This window comes from Vombatus ursinus, unplaced genomic scaffold (genome assembly GCF_900497805.2).
Source record: "Vombatus ursinus unplaced genomic scaffold, bare-nosed wombat genome assembly UNPS02014810.1, whole genome shotgun sequence".
NCBI classification, from domain to species: domain Eukaryota; kingdom Metazoa; phylum Chordata; class Mammalia; order Diprotodontia; family Vombatidae; genus Vombatus; species Vombatus ursinus.
In genome coordinates this window covers 14,235,033-14,251,887 of record NW_020954588.1, presented here as the reverse complement: position 1 = coordinate 14,251,887, position 16,855 = coordinate 14,235,033, and the positions used below count along the sequence as shown (strand labels likewise).

The following is a 16,855-nucleotide window of genomic DNA, read 5'->3' as shown; positions in this document are numbered from 1 at the left end:
GAGATGCTAGGAAAGAAGACACACTTGTTTATACAGTATTTATTTATTTTACATGGATTCTGTCACTAAAAGCCTTCGATGAAAACATATCAACAAACCGCATGTGACCAGCCAGATGAGATGGCCGGTGGCTTTGTAAGCTCTTTAATTGACACTCAACTAGAAACTGATGATACTATCTCCCATTTCTCAAAGAAAAGAGGTTGGCAAACTTAGATGGCCACAAAACTTTATATTCTTCTTCACAACTTGTAAGAGAATTAGAAAAAATAGTAGTCCGGAAATTTGAGGCCTGCACAGAGTTTCCTCCTTTCCTACAATCTGTCTCAGAACATGATGGAAAACAATGAAGCTCTGGAAAACCAGGAATTTTCAATATTGTTGTAAAAAAAAAAAAAAGTTTTCTTTATGCATTCCTGAGGCTAAAAAAGATTGTCATGCTTCCAGCTGTGAGTTCAAGATGGTAACAGTTCTGTCCATAAAAATCAGTCCTCTGGCGTTATTGAAATATGGCTTCTTTACAGTATTCCTCTTTCTTAAAGCTTTTTCACGCTACAAACTTAACTGGTTTAAGTCACTAAAAATTTAGAGACTAGTATCGCCACTTAAATCCTGCAAGTGTCTGGAATACATATAGTTAGTAGGAAAATTGAGTCCATACAGTCCTTTATTTGCAATTTCTCTACTTGAGACCCATTCATTTGATTGCTTAATTTTCTGTTGGGTTCTCCATACTTCGGTGGCATTTTTTTCCCCATCCATAATACCTTGCTGTTGTATTCAAGTTATGGATTTTTTTCTACTGCTATAAAGAAGATATGGTAGGAAGAATGCTACTGTTCCATCTTCTGGTAGGACATTCAAGAAATCCCTTAGTTCCAACTCGGTGGCAACAACAGATAACGTTTCTAGTGAAAAGAAAAAATCCACGTGTTAGAATTTGAGACTTGTGATGGAAAGGTCAATAAGAATAAAGGCTATTCTGGAAAGCCTGGTATCTGAGGCTTGCTATCGAGCTAGCTGGCCATCTTCCTCTTTCAATTATGGCCCATTACCTTTATATTCAAAGTGTTTGAGTTTGTTCATAATAGCAATTAATTTATCAAAGTTAGTTGCCAGAATGAGAAACCTTTAGATAGCAGATCCCTAAATCTCTTCTTTATGTATGCATATGTGTATACACATATTTTTAATGTTTAATTTTTAAATTAATATTTTAATATTTTAAATTAATATTTAAATATTTTAACATTTTCTTAATTGAAATAAACCTAAAAACAACATAACATTTTTTAAAAACCTCTTAAAACAACATACATTTCTCAAAATTGCAAGAGGATTTGTGTCATTTGAAATGAGTAATACCTATAACTATTAATAATCATTTACTTAACATAATAATTTTTCCCTCAAAGGTCACTCTAAAAATTTTCAGTTTTATAATTGCAAGAGACTTAGGTTGCCCTCTTCTGGGGAAAGAAGAGATTATTAGACATAAGAAGAGGAATTAGAATTATAATTATAATTCTAGGTAGTTGACTCTACTCATGAACCCTAATGATGCTTTGCTAAAACTCTTCCAAGTATTTTTATGACTGCCCCTAATTCTCAGAACACAGCTGACAAATACGCTGCCTGAGCTACAGCTGGGTTAGGGATTCTTCAACAGAAAACTCTACATTAGTCAAACCGATGATCCAAATCTAAACTCCCAATCAAACTGTTCCCAGCACTGTGATCCAAAGGTAAAACTATCTTCCTTTGTCAAACGCTGGTTATCAATAGCACAGGAAGCCACTTCCTTTAATTACATCTGAAAAGAAGGTTCTTCAAATAGGTTTATCAAGTTTTTTCCCTCTACCCTGAAAGTGATAGCTCAGAAACGATACTGAATAGTAGAAAGCTCCATTGTGTTTCTTCTATTCTCATACCCTCTACACATATTTAAAAAATTTTTAATTATAAAATTGACAAACATGAACATTTCCATATACAAAGGGGAAAAATATAGCATCCTTTATGAAACCATCAATCTTTACTACATATATTTTGTTGTCGTTGTTTTTTAAAGGATATATTAAATTTAACAAGGTAGTAGCAACACTGCCCTACTTTTTTGGGTCCCTTTCTGAAATTCCTTCTGTTCTCTCCTCTCTGCACATAAAGGCAATTACAAATAAAAGTAATTATAGTAAAGGTCTACCTTAAGGATCTCCCTAAGGGATTTATCTGGTCAACAATAAGGGAGACGTTTTAATCCAGGAAGGAGCTTGGGCATTGGTAAGGTGTTTTTTGTTTTTTTGGGTTTTTTTTTAATGAGCTGACTATGAATACGGAACCAGCTTACTTATCACAACCAGCTCACTTATCCCATAAAAGCAGGGACCTTCAAGACTAGCACTCTAGGTCAGAAGCAGAGGCTCAAAGTAAGGGAGAGGAATCCCTCTCATTCCCCAAACCACCTCTCCTGGCTCTTGGGACCAAGTAATCATTGGTTCCAAGCAGATCTGTTTGCTGACCTGACCAAAAACAGGAATCTCTATTGACATGGGTGAATTATGCTTCCAGAGTCCAGCACTTGGGAAATGCAGAAAATAACCCAAAACTGCTGGGGTTGACTAAGGAGAAGGTAAGGATGGGATGGATGTTCATGGGTATAGATCATTTCAGGGTAAAGTATAGCACACAAAAACCCCATTGATGGAAACATCCTGCATTATTAACTATTTCAATAAAATGTATTCATTCACTCATCCATTCAACTAAAAACTTATCAGTAAAACATATCCATTAGTAAAGGTTTTATTAAGCACCTACTATGCATAGTATTACATTGTACTAAGGAGATGCAAAGACAAGTATGAAATGATCCCTTAGTGGCCACTCTATTTGTCATGAAAATGATAACATTAGACTAGAGTTAAGTGAAGCATGTGGTTTAAATGTCCATCTATGGTCTATGAACTTTTAAAAAGATATTTTGATAACTATATTTCAATATAGTTGGCTTCCTTTGTAATTTTATATATTTTGTTTTATGCATTTACAAACAATATTCTGAGAAGAGGTCCATTGGCTTTCGCAGACTGCCATGCCACAAAAAAGGTTAAGAACTCCAAAATTTCTTCCATGAAGGGTTCTCCCTCCACCAGGGCAGATCTCAACCTCTCTCTGATTTAGTAAGTGGTCTTCAAGGATTGGTAGAAATTCATCACCCTGTGGTCAGCCAGGTGAGGATCTTCTAGTCCTGAGATGGCAGATGTTTAGGCTGTTACTCTGTCTATGCTCAAGCTTTCCAGGGACCAAGGTTACCTTGGTGCCAACAAAGTAGGTGTGAGGAAATTGTGGGTGAGAGGGTACCAAGAAGGAACATAAGCTCTCAAGGGTGATAAGCCAAGCAGTCTTTTACTTGTGGGAATACAAGTGTGCGGCTCCCCATTCCTACACTCCCAAAGATACATGAAGAAAGGTGACTTGGGTCTAAAGTGGGTTGTGTACCACAACTAAGCACCCAGATCTCTGGGTCTCTGCCCTTCTATCTGGTCATTGTTGCTGGGCAGATTCACGAGGTCTGAGTAGGAGGGAGACCTTAGACGCAATCACTAGTCAGAGGGTGGTCTGGACTGTGATACCCTTCTTATCGACTGGCCACAAGGGCACTGTGATTGGGAAAGTCTGCTAACACTGCCTACGTGGCTTAGATGAAGTTTGCTCAGCTTGCATTCCCTGTCTAAATGTAGCTGACCAAGCCAGTTACTTGGTACACAGGAACTTCCTCATATACCATCAGGTCAATTAGTGGTCAAACATGAAGTCACCTCTGTCAATTATAGCTTAACCATAGGCCAATCCAGACAGCAGGACTTTAAATGGAGGCTCTGGACACTAAGAACACTTCTCATGACACACACACACATACAAAAACCACATATATACCCACACACTTGTGCACATACATACACACACTCATCTCAGCAAATCCTTGCATCCAAAATTATCCTCCATTACTTTATGTTTCAGTAAAAGTAGATTCTTTACCTTTCAAAGACGAGAGGTGCACTTCATACTTCTCCCCACCCTGTCTTATTCGTTGGCAAAGGTCAGGGAGCAGTTTTTTCCACCATAAAGCCTGGGCAAAGGAAGAATTCACATTATGAGAAGGGCCTAATGAAAACCAGTAAGTGTGCTAACAACAGATGTACAGATGAAAGAACAAAGGCTAAGGACAAGGAGAGTCTCCGAATGAGAAGGCAAAAATATATTCCAAAGGAATTTGTCTCAGAAGTCAGTCTTTAAGAAGAAATACTCATCTACCTGAATTGAGGTTTATAAGCCATGGTTTTATATGTATATTTATACGTATGTGTATACACACACACACGTGAATATACATATGTGTGTGTGCATACATGTGTGATATGTATGTATATGTACACACAACTGCGTGACTTGAAAATCTGGTAGTGAATGCACTACACACGTGTTCACAGAGGGGATCTGAAAGTGGTATGTTTTCAACCAGAAGTGAAGACACGTCACATTAGCACCCTCTAGCGTCCCATGAAAAAAAGAAACTTACTTTAGAATTAGGTACTGAAAATAGCACTGAAACAAGGGACCAGCTTTCAAGTGTAAAATTCCTTCAAGGGAAAATATGTATTACACGATTCCACTGAAAATTTTCCATCATTATGTACTATGACCAAAAGTCCTGGTTGTACTCTCCCTGACTTCCAAGAATTTGATTTGGTCAGGCACTTAGGAGGAAGCATGGGAAAGCATAAACAAAGAGCTGGACATAATACCATGTCTAGTCTTGGCTGGATACTGGGTAACCAAGGTCTGACCACGAGACCGCTTCTGTCCCCTAAAGAGTTCTAGGGACTCCTTGTCACATCCAGTTCTTCCAGAACCAAGTACAAAACCCTCGTTTTGGTATTTAAAACTCTTCACAACCAGATCTCTTTTTACCTTTCCAGTCTCTGTACACTTTACTTCTCCACATACCCTATGACCATCCAGTGACAAAGGCTTTCTTAATTCCTTCTACAAGACTTTCCATCTCATGCATTTGCTAATGGTTGTACTAAATGCCTGGAATGCTCTCCTCATGCCCATGTCCTGGATTCCTTTAAGATTCAGCTCAAATTCCTCCTTCTGCAGGAAGTCTTTCCTAGTTTACCTCTATCTCAGTCCCAGCCCCAGCCCCAGCCCCAGCGCCAGCCTCAGCCCCAGCCCCAGCCTCAGCCCCAGCCCCATCCCCATCCCCATGCCTTTTCTCCGGGATCACCTTCCATTTACCCCATATCTATCTTGCTTATTCACTTTTTGGCATATTATCTCCTCCATTACAACAGGAGTTCCTTGAGGGTGGGGGCCATATTTCTCTCTTTATTATATCCCCAGAGCTTGTATTCCACAGTCCCTAACAAACAGTAAGTGCTCAATAAATGCTTTCTAACTGACATACTCAGGCATCACAGGGCTTTTGTAAAGTATGGAAGTTATATTATTTTATTTGTGATTGTAACTTATCTTTGCTTTACTCTATATTCCAATGGTTCTTTTGGACTTCTTTACAAACTTAAAAATGGTTAAGGACTACCTTTCCCAAGAGGTTTTATTTGTGCGGGTTGTATCTATCGATATTTATTGTGCCAGAAATTAAAATATTTTCTCATTAACAAAAAATAGTTTTGACCCTGCAAACCTTCTGAAAGGGTCTTGGCTATCCCAAAGGCCCCCAGATTGCTCCTTGGGAAATGGCTCTATATTATATATGACCCAACCAAAATGGGCTTCTCACCTTGAAAACTTGCTACCTTCTTGTCTTAGAGCTCAAACTATTCTGTCCACCTGGGATGCTTCGCCCCCTCCCCTAACCTCCTGATACTGAGATTTCTTACTCATCCTTCACAGTTCAAATGCCACCATTTCCATGAAGCCTCCCCCCTAATTCTTACGACAAAAGTGATCTCCCCTGCCTCTGAATTCTGAGAACTTCTTTTTTATCCTCAGTAATCATATTCTAACCTGTACTACTATTATTTGTCTACATATCTTTTCTTCCCCCCACTAAATTATAAGCCCCTGAAATAAAAAGAACTTTGTCTTAGATCAAAATGTAGAGAGACCTCAGTATCTAGTCTACAACCCCCTCATTTTACAAATGAGGAAACTGAGGCCAAGGGTGACTTTCTCAAAGTGACACAGCTTAGCAGCATAAGAGGTGAGATCTGAACCCAGGTCCTCCAAGCCCCAAACCAAACTCTTTCCACTGTACGTCCCACCTCGGTCTGTCCCTCCATGAGTACCTAGTGCAGTATACTGCATAAAGCAAGTACTTAAATAAAAATGTGCTAATATGTCATCAAATTTAGTCAATATATCAGTTCTCCTTTGCTGCAAATTTTTTTGTTGTTTTTGAATCTTTGTTATAAGGGGAAACTGGAAAGAGGGTGATCTATTCAGAAATGAAGGTGATATAAAAATAAAAGGCATAGATAAAAACTTTAAAAAGTTTTGTGGAACTGAATTGGAGATGCTGACTTCTTCCACGCCCCTAAAAAAAAATCAACTCTATAAACAGACTATCCCCAATTATACAACATGAGAGATGAGTCAATGAATGTGAAGTCAGGCTAAGAGAGATGAAGAAAAAAAGGTAGCCTACAAGCCTACCCGAGGGCCTTCTTCCTTCAGTTCATGGTGGGCATAGGGGATGACGGCCTCAGGGCATCTGTCCAGCAGCGAGTTTATGGCCTGCTCATGCTCTTTCAGGCGGGTGAGACAGAGGATGTGGACGCTGAGGCCCGCACTTGTGTCCTCCGACAACGGTTCCAAGAAAGGCAAAACGGAAGCTACGTCAAATGAAGGACCACATATCAGAGACTGGGGGCAGAAAAGTAAACGGGTTAATGGAGGCAGAACACACCAATCTAAGGAACTGGAGACAGTTCTCAGTGTTGCTTAAATTTACATGGTCAAGAAAAGATGGCGCCTATGTCAGTGTGTCAAAGACCTGTGATTGAGTAGGGGTGGGAACTCTCCTGTCCAAGCACTCGGTAGAGTTCACCAACCCCTTATGGTGGTGGAAAGTGGCTTCAGGCTCAGAGAGAATAAAAGGGACTCATCCATAGTCACAAAGCCAGTAGACATCGGAAACAAAATTAGAACCCAGGTCTTCTTGGTTCCAAGGACAATTCTTTATCCACTATTATGCATTTTATTAACTCAACTAATCTTGATTCATTAAGTGTGGACCTGTTTGAATTAAGCAAACAAGTGCTAAGTAATATCTAAAAATCACTAATCTAATAAATGCTAAAAAAAAAAAAAAAATAACAAAACAGGTTGTAGAACAGGTTATTTCAAAAAGAAGGCTGCTGAAATTTTATAGATTCAATTAGAGGGCTCTCTTTCTTGGGCATTTCACCAAAAATTTAATCAATTCAATTCAATAAGCATTTATTCAGTGATTTTTATGTGTTGTGCCAAGCTAAGCGCAATGAGGATACTGAGATGTAAAGCTCCCTTGAAGGGCTGGCTTTTTCCTGGAGCAAATAATACATGAGGAGATAAGTAAATACACAGTCATGTGAAGAGGGAGCAAACACCAAGTACTAGGTAGTGGATGAGGAAAGGCCCCCACAGGAGATGGCCCCGGAGCTAAAGTGAGGAGGAAAGAAAGGATTCTACAGGGAAGGTGTAGGAGGGAGGGCATTCCAGGTGTGAAATACTGCCTGTGCAAACGAAGGAAATGGAATCGGCAATTGTTGGGCGCCTACTATGGACAAGGCTCCGTGCTAAGCTGGGAATGCAAAAATATAAACATTCAAAGAGCATTCCACTGGCCCCTAATCTCAGTGGTTATCAATTTAATCACCAAGCATTTACCAAGGACTAGACAAGCACCACATTAAGCACTGGGGATTTAAAGACAAAAAATGAAGCCATCCCTGCCCTCAAAAAGTTCATATTCTAATGAGGGAGAAAGTATGCACATATTTTGTATAAAGCAGAAACTGGGTGGTAGTATTGTGTTTAGTATTCAAGGCTTAAGACACTTCCTAGCTGAGTGACCATGGGCAAGTCATGTTTCTGTCTCAGTTTCCTCATATGGAAAATGGGGATAATAATAGCACCTACCTTCCAGGGTGGTGAGGATCAAATGAAATATTTGTAAAGCATTTAGCACATTGGTTGGCATACAGTGAACACTATAGAAATGTTAATTTATGATAATGATGATGATCCATTTATCTTTGATCCATTAAATCATTAAAAAAAAAATTAAGACTATTGTTTCTACTATCAAATTTGTCCCTATCTCCCCTCTGACTACCAACAAAGAAGCTTTTCTTCAAAGAACAAATTCTAATTTTTTTTCTCTCTTTTAACATCCTCTTACTTACAGGATCGTCTCAGACTCATAGGAGGATAAAAGATATGAAATATCCACTCCTAGTACTCCTAACAGTCTTTTTCCAGCTACTGATTATGGGACAAGTCTGAGAATAAGGTTAGTACCTAACAGGGAATAGTAAGAGGTTTTCTCTCATCTGGTCCCAAGATCTATTTTAAGAAAGAGTTACGCAACTTTGTGTCTGGATTCCTCTTAGCACGGCCCTTCTTGGAGGCCAAGGTGGCCTGGAGGCCCCTAAAGATGTCTAGATAGAATAATGCTTAGCTATATAATGACTTAGTTATAAGCAATGGTTTGACATCAAACCAAACCCTAATCAACAGTCCCCTCCGGATGACAGGTCATTTAAACATAATACAACATATTTCACCTTCTCTGCCCCCTTAGTCAATCTCAGAATCAAAGTGTCAGCATCCCCTCCAACAACCCAGACCACACTCTCTCTTTACATGCATGTGTTGTAGCTCAGTCATGTCTGACTCTATGTGACCCCATGGAATTTAGTCCGTGGAGTTTTCTTGGCGAAGACATTGGAGTGGTTTGCCATTCCCTTCTCCAGTGTCTCCCCATTTTACAGATGAGGAAGCTGAGGCAAATAGGAGTTAAGTGACTTGCCCAGGATTACCAAGCTACCAAGCGTTTGAGGTCACATTTGAATTCAGATCTTACCGACTCCAGGCGTGGTGCTCTATCCATTACACCACCTAGATGCCCCACACACAATGTGTATATGTAGACATATGTGTGTGCATCTATGTATATGTGTATGTACACATATGTGTATATGGTGTGTGCACATACATATTTATAAGGGACAGGCTTTAAAGGGTCAAAAATTATTTTAAGGGAAATAAAACGCATAGATATAAAACACAATCCAAAGGGCTTGTAGCATTTAATATATTCTCTAATTATATTTCCTTGTAACCTAATATAGATTTACTATATATCACTCAAGCAATAGGCCATCCAACTGCACATTACACTCTGGACAACAGGCATTACCAGTTACCTAATTTTCCCTCTATGGATTGTCAGCTCTATCTCTGATCAACATTTATGGATTGCATCATACCAATTTGAAGTTTGATTTAATCAAGGCAATGCCATCTGCAAACAGGCATCCAGAGGGCCTTTAAATATACTGGGAATCCTTCTTGCACTAGGACCCCACACACTCCAGACATCTTCACGTCACACCACCATGATCCTCGCTCTGCCTACCAACTCCAATCCTGCGACCACTCCAGCTCTTGCCCTGGGACCCTGATCTCCCGACTGGTGAGATTTCGGACCTACCACCCTGCGCTACAGCCATCTTCAGACCATACTGTAGCTGGTGCGTGCCAACCCCAAACCTCTCTCCACCTCTACTCCGGGGAAACAGTCCCATCATGCTTTACAACAGAGAGAGAAGTGTTTAGATTAGAAGCTCCTTGAAGGCAGGGGCTATCTTTTGCCTCTTTTTGTATCCTCAGCACTTAGCAAAGTGCCTGGCACACAGTAGGCACTTAATAAATGTTTATTGAATTGAAAAGAATTTGGACACTCCAAATGTGGTGGTTCCGTAGTCCCTGGTGTTAAACCTAGGTCATCCATCCAGAAGAATGTAAGCTCTTTGAGGGCAAGGCCCATTTCTCCTTTTGTCCCCAGAACAGTGCTTTTATACACAGTAGACGGTTAACAGCATATGTCTGTGAAATCAAATCCTAAGGACACTGAGTAAGTAACCTGTTCTACTTTCCACCTATTTGTTGGGCTCCAGCCAGTGACAGAATTAAAGGTAGATTCTGATTTCTATTAGTGTTCATTTAAATACGCATATTTCCTAAGAAGCCTTGAATGGACTGATGTTTTGATCTTTGTTCCTCCAAAGGAAGAGTTTCGGCAACAACTGTTGTGCTGGTTAGACGTGTGAAGCATAGAACAGCAAAAGTCATAAAGACAAATTATCAAATTAGGAAGCGCAAGCTGAAAAGTAGGACTACATTCTCAGACTGCTGGCCATGGCCACAGATCTCTGTCCAACCAAGTTATTCACTATAGAATGTACCTTCATAAGAAAAGAAATGCTATAATTACCTGTAATTTAGAAAGGTCTTCTGCATAATTTTGATCATGTAAGGAGTCTGATGATATTAAGAAGTTAACCCAGGGATAAATTAAACCATAATGACTGCAGGAGTTGATCTGAAAAGGAAAATAAATTTCCCACTAAGACAGAAAAAAACAAACAAACCACCTCACAAAATGATTTTTATTCTGCTCTAACAAGTGTTTTCTTACCATGTATAAGCACCATGCTACCTTTTTAAAGAATCCAACTGTATTGCCATTAAGTTAACATTTTCTTAGGCAACAATTTAAAATGTATATTAGTTTTGAAGTTATCAATGTCTCAATAAACTTTACATAAAATTTGTTTAAAATGCTACCCAGTTAATATGACTTACTGCTTTTTGTTACATAAATTGGCCTTAAACGGTTTCTGGCATTTCATGATTTGCTCTCTCTTTTGTGACTGTAAAGAGGCATGCATAAAGACTGAGGACAATTCAGTTTTAGTGAAAAAATGCAATAGTGCCTCTGTATGTTCTTTTCTGCATCCATGCCATCTCTCCTGCTAGGATATGAGCTCCCGGAGAGCAGGAATGGGCTGAGATTTTTTTGTCCTTGTATTCTCACTGAGCTGAGCTCGGTGCCTGGGACAAAGCAGACATTTAAAATCAGCTAAATCCATTCCAAAGTGTTAACAGTAATATCATTGAAACAGATGTAGATCGATGTATGTGTGTGGATGTGTGTGGATGTGTGTGGATGTGTGTGGATGTGTGTGGATGTGTGTGTGTGTGTGTGTGTGTGTAGATGTATATATCCATCTGCAGATCTGTGTATACATTTATATACACACGTATAGACATATCTATACACAGATATGTAGATATACATATATACCTACACATACACATACATACACGTTTACCTATTTCATCTATATTTTTATACAGGACACATTTTTCCAAAATTCTATTTTTCGGTGGTAGTCCATTAGCAATAAAGTTGCCAAGTATTCAGTTGAATTTACAAAGTGTCTTATGGCTTTCAAAGCACTTTACAAATGATGTCTAATTATCTGACTCCGACAACTATGGTGGGGGAGATAGGCATCACCAGCTGCGGCAGGACATCTCTTGCAATCTCTCTCTCTCCCTCCATTTTTGCAATCAATGGAAAAGGCGTGCTCTTAATGGAAGGGCATCATTCAACACACACGCACAGAGCCCATTAAGACAATAAAAGCCAATAGCTAGCATTTACTATATCGCTTTAAGGTTTGTAAAACACTTCAGAAATATTATCTCATTTGATCTTCAAAACTACCTTGGGAGGGAGGGGTTATTATTATCCCCATTTTTACAGATGAGGAAACTGAGGCAAACAGAATTAAGTGACTTGACCAGGGTGTTGGAAGCCAGACTTTAACTCAGGTCTTCCTACCTCCAGGGCCAATACTCTGTCTAGCTGCCCCATGCACAACCTCTCGAGCTCTCCAAATCTTAGGCAAGCCTCAGGATGCTGTTTTTCCAAGTGCTATGCTCTGCTTATGTCCTGGGACCCTCATCCTCTAGGGCTCTTCTTGAGACAATTCCCTTCTCTGGTTGCCACGGCTCCCATGGGACCAACACCCCTGTAGGGAATGTTCTGGAGGAGACCTAGATATTAAAAATTCCAGTAGCCGCTATAGCTGCTCTAGGTGTCCTGACAGCAGACCCAGAGGAGCCCTGAAGGTGGCTTCTATCCTTTTCCTGGGTTTTCTGTGGATTAAGCAAGACAGTTGATAAGGAGAGAAAGTTCTGATCCTCCACCATTCAGCTTTGGGAGACTTTAGCTAAATTCTAGCCTACAATGAGTACCCCTGCATTCCCAGTCATTTTACCAGGTCTTCTGGATTTCTCAGTGGTTTGGTGTCTGGGGGCTGTCTCTGGGAGAGTCTCCAGATATACTGAGACAAAAGCTTGAAGAAAAGTTCCTGGAGTACTATCTCAGGGACGGATGCTACCAATTGGGCTTCCCAGAAGTCTACCAAGAGCTGAGGAATGACATCTTCATCCTTGCCGCAAAGCACCTTGAAAACACCAAAATAAAGATCCAAACAAAAACATCAGTTTAATTTCTATAGGATCAACAGCACAGACCCCCAAGCACCCAACTGATTATCCATGTTGGAGAACAGAAGACCATTTCAGGGCAGGGTCAAACACAATCTAACAGTAAAGAAAACTGGAATGTTCACTGGAAACACACTCCCAGGTGCATTCATAAACCCTCCTTGGGTACAAAGTCTGCCCAATGTACAGGTTTCTTTTCAATGGCTTCTACAAGAACGAGGGATATTTGAAGAAGTTACTTTGGGTGGTCCGCATTGGCCCAGATTCTGACAAGACACATGGACTTTCTCCATTTCCCAAAGGACAGACCTTGAAGAAGGTGTCGGCTTCTTCTGTTTCCATTTTGCTGTTTTTCTGTAAGCCCAGTATGGCAGCCACGAGCAATCCTGGCTGAGTCTCCTTGAGGTGAGCTGCGAACTCTGTTGGTATAACCTGCCCCTTTTTCTGTTGGATCAACAGTCGGGGTTCCAAAATAAAGCCACACACCAACTCCATCTTCAGAGAAGAAAAAACCCCACGTTAGAAAAACACAAGTCTGACCTCTTCAGGCTCTCAAAACTCCAAGACACTTTTTCCCCCTTGAGATTGGGGTTCCCTATCTAACCCAAGCTAGAAGTGTGGTGGCCACTTATGGCCCTGACCCCCCTGCCGGTGGGCACACAAGGTCTGACCTACTCTGCTCCTGACCTGGGCAAGTATGCTCCTCCTTACACAGTATGGTGGCTTCCTGCTCCCTGGGACTCATATTATGATGCCGGATTTAGTGAGGAAAACTGAACAACTGAGTTCACCGAAGCTCAGAACTCCCAAGCACATCACCTACCAGCTTCTGCCTATTAGCGAGCAGGGATTACAGAGAGGTATATGAAAATAATGATGATGTTAACAATACTACCATTACTGTTACTAATTATAGCAGCTAGCATTTATATAGTGTTATAAGGTTTGCAAAGTGTTATAAGGTTTACAAATATCTTATTTGGTCCTCAATACTACCCTGGGAGGGAGATATTATTATTATCCCCAGTTTATAAAGGAGGAAACTGAGGCAAATAGAGATTAAGTGACTTGTCCAGGGTCACACAGCTAGTACTTATCTGAGGGAGGATTCGAACTCAAGTCTTCTGGATTCCAAATCTATCATTTACTGCACCATCCAGGGGCCTCTATTGTGCCACTACATTCAGTTCCAAACAAATTTTATCCACACACACACACACACACATACACACACATATGTATGTATGTATATGTGTATATATGTGTACATATACACATATATACACACACATACACATACATATATATATTTATATATATTTCTTGATGCTAATTCCCCATATATTTGCCTGCCTCTCAAAGAATCATCCCTTGTCACAAAGAAACTTCCTTAAGCAAAAATGACCAATGGCCACTCCTACTTCTGATAGCGTATGCAACACTCCCTACCCTCTTCCCACCCACACCCTCTAGAAAGGGAAAGTGCCAAACACATTTTGATTCTAAAGTTCAATTATCAGTTATCTATTCTATAGCTTTGTTCTCTAATACTACTTATTTCTAGTGGGTTTAATTATTATCTCCATGCAAAAGATATCTAGTCTCAGGTTCTCTCCAGAGCTCCAATTGCCCTCTGGACATTTCAAACTAGATATCCTAGAGAAATCTTGGATTCGACATATGCAAATGAGAATTCATTATCTTCTCCTCCCAAACTTACTCTTTTTCTTCCAAAATCTCTTCTTTCTTGTCAAAGGCCCTAAGATCTCCTCCTAGGCCTGTATAGGGAACAAATCTTACCATTTTTACCTTCACATCTGTCCCCTCCCTGTTCACTTTTCACACTGGGACTGCCTTAGCCCAGATCCTCATCACTTCTCCCTGGGTTACTGCAATCATGTCAGTGCCTCACGTCTCTCCCCTCTTCCATCCACCCTCCCACACACAGCGGCTACACAATTCTCCTTAAGCACAGAAATGACCACGTCCCGAGTCCAGACACAATAAACTCCAGTGGTTCCCGACTGCCCCTGGGATCAAATGTCAGCTCCTCTGTTTGGCTTTTAAAAACCTCCTTTGAAGGGGCAGCTGGGTGGTGCAGTGGATAGAGCACCGGCCCTAGATTCAGGAGGACCTGAGTTCAAATCGAGCCTCAGAAACATAACACTTACTAGCTGTGTGACCCTGGGCAAGTCACTTAACCCCATTGCCTAGCCAAAACAAAACAAAACAAAACAAAACGAAAAAACCTCCTCTGCATGAACTCTAAGGTCCAGTCAAGTTGGCCTTCTTGCCTCTCCTCCCACACAGCAATAAACAGCCCATTTTCCTTGGTTTGCTGGGCTATCCCCCATGCCCGGAATACACTTTTTCCTCCCCTCTGTCTCAGAGAATACCATAATGTCCTGGGAAAGCTTCCCTGAACTGCCCTCACTCACCCCCTCCAGCTCAGCCTCTTCTTTCTCCAGTTTCTTCTAGCATTTCTGTCTCCCCCTGGTGATAATAAGCCTAATATATAGATAATAAATCAAATAGATAATAAGTTCCTTAAGGATAGGAGTTCAAACCCTGATGCTGCAACTTACTCTCCCATGTGGTCTTGGATAAAAATAATGATAACAATAAATGACACCGATCTAGGTGGATTTAATGTTTGCAAAGCCCTTTATATACATTATCTCATTTGGCCTTATGAGAACCCTGAAAATGAGGTGCTAGTTTTACAGATGAGGTAATTTAGATTCAGAGTCTTTAAGTGGTTTGCCCACGATCACACAGCTAAGCGTCAGAGGGAGGACTGAAGCTCGGGTCTTCCTGAATCCAAGGCTAGAATTCGAGGTACTATAAAACACTTAACTTAAACCACATAAATCACTTCACTTTTTTGGCTTCACCTGTTTCTTCTAAAATGAGAGAATTAGATAAGATGACTTCTAACATCACTTGTCTCTAAATGCTAATGATTCTGGTTTGGTTTGGCTTTTTTTTTTAACTTGTATTAGAAACCAAATAGGTGTTTAATATGGCTGGGTCCTGATTAATGTAACGAATCCCACGACGTGGTTGCTTGTACTCAAATTCGCACTACCTAAAGTTATGATTATGTTAAATGTGGTAACAGGTTATAGCCCGACAGAAATAAGTAGTATGAATTCCATTAATGGGACCATTTTAGAGGATTCATTATTCGAAATAATCAGGGACCAAGCTGTAACACTTGTGGAACTGATCTGGAGCTAACATTAGATCCCGTACTCTGCCATGTTTTACAAGAGAGAATTACCTGGCTATGCACCTTACCTCCGTATGGCACTTCACCTCATTCTTGCATGTGTTCAGATCGCCCATTTTCAGAGCCATCGCTGCCTTGGTCAATGTCACTAGGACAGAGGACAGCCCAGATGTATTCAGCTTTTTCAAGCAGTTCATGGCAATTAAAGGATCTATATTCTTCATGCATGGGCTGCAGAGAGCGTGGGGCAGCTGTTTGGGCTCAACAGCACTAACTATCTGGCTCACTTTTGCGGCTAATACCTAAAGTGTATGGAAAGAAATAAAATGGCAGACATCAGCATGAAATGAGGTCAGCAAAGAAAGACAGGTACAAATCAATAAATGAAAAGTTACATCAATCGATTAAAAGTATTTATTAAGCGCCTACTGTGGTTATATCAATCAATAATCAAGTATGCATTAAGTATCTACTATGCTTATATTAATCAATAAACAAGTATTTATTAAGTGCCTACTCTGGTTATATTAATCAATAAACAAGTATTTAATAAGCACCTACTATTGGTATATTAATCTATAAATATATATTTACTAAGCACTTACTATGGTTATATTAATCAAACAAGTATTTAATAAACACTTACTATGGTAATATTAATCAATAAACAAGTATTTAATAAGCACCTACTATGGTTATATTAATTAATAAAGAAGTATTTAGTAAATGCCTACTCCGGGTATATCAATCTATAAACATATATTCATTAAGTACCTACTATGGGTTTATCAATCAATGAACAGATATTTATTAAGTGTCTACTATGGTTACATTAATCAATAAGCAAGGATTTAATAAGTACCTACTACGGTTATATTAATTAATAAGTATTTAGTAAGTGCCTACTATGGGTATATCCATCTATAAATATATTCATTAATCACTTACTGCAGTTATAGCAATCAATAAACAAGTATTTAATAAGTGCCTACTATGGGTATATCAATCAATAAACACATTTATTAAGCA

General features: G+C 39.8%; 2 protein-coding genes across 8 annotated transcripts in view; one reads left to right on the top strand and one right to left on the bottom strand.

The window, feature by feature from the left end:
* The window catches only part of CP (ceruloplasmin), a 66,856-nt gene extending 56,373 nt beyond the window's left edge, over window positions 1-10,483 (top strand). Inside the window, exons 19-20 of one of the 6 annotated variants that reach the window (XM_027875830.1) lie at window positions 8,417-8,521; window positions 9,592-10,483. In XM_027875830.1, coding sequence (XP_027731631.1) covers window positions 8,417-8,514 — 98 coding nt within the window. In that variant the 3' untranslated portion in view covers window positions 8,515-8,521; window positions 9,592-10,483. Of the gene's footprint in view, window positions 1-8,416; window positions 8,522-9,362 lie in introns of all 6 variants that reach the window. The other 5 variants (XM_027875829.1, XM_027875828.1, XM_027875827.1 and 2 more) reach the window with 5 other exon arrangements.
* Window positions 25-16,855, bottom strand: part of HPS3 (HPS3 biogenesis of lysosomal organelles complex 2 subunit 1) — a 46,389-nt gene continuing 29,558 nt past the window's right edge. The window contains exons 11-17 of one of the 2 annotated variants that reach the window (XM_027875832.1): window positions 15,895-16,128; window positions 12,904-13,089; window positions 12,363-12,551; window positions 10,508-10,615; window positions 6,682-6,891; window positions 4,039-4,129; window positions 25-908 (exon numbers count right to left, since the gene is read on the bottom strand). In XM_027875832.1, coding sequence (XP_027731633.1) covers window positions 781-908; window positions 4,039-4,129; window positions 6,682-6,891; window positions 10,508-10,615; window positions 12,363-12,551; window positions 12,904-13,089; window positions 15,895-16,128 — 1,146 coding nt within the window. In that variant the 3' untranslated portion in view covers window positions 25-780. Of the gene's footprint in view, window positions 909-4,038; window positions 4,130-6,681; window positions 6,892-10,507; window positions 10,616-12,362; window positions 12,552-12,903; window positions 13,090-15,894; window positions 16,129-16,855 lie in introns of those variants that run through there. The other variant, XM_027875833.1, reaches the window with a different exon arrangement.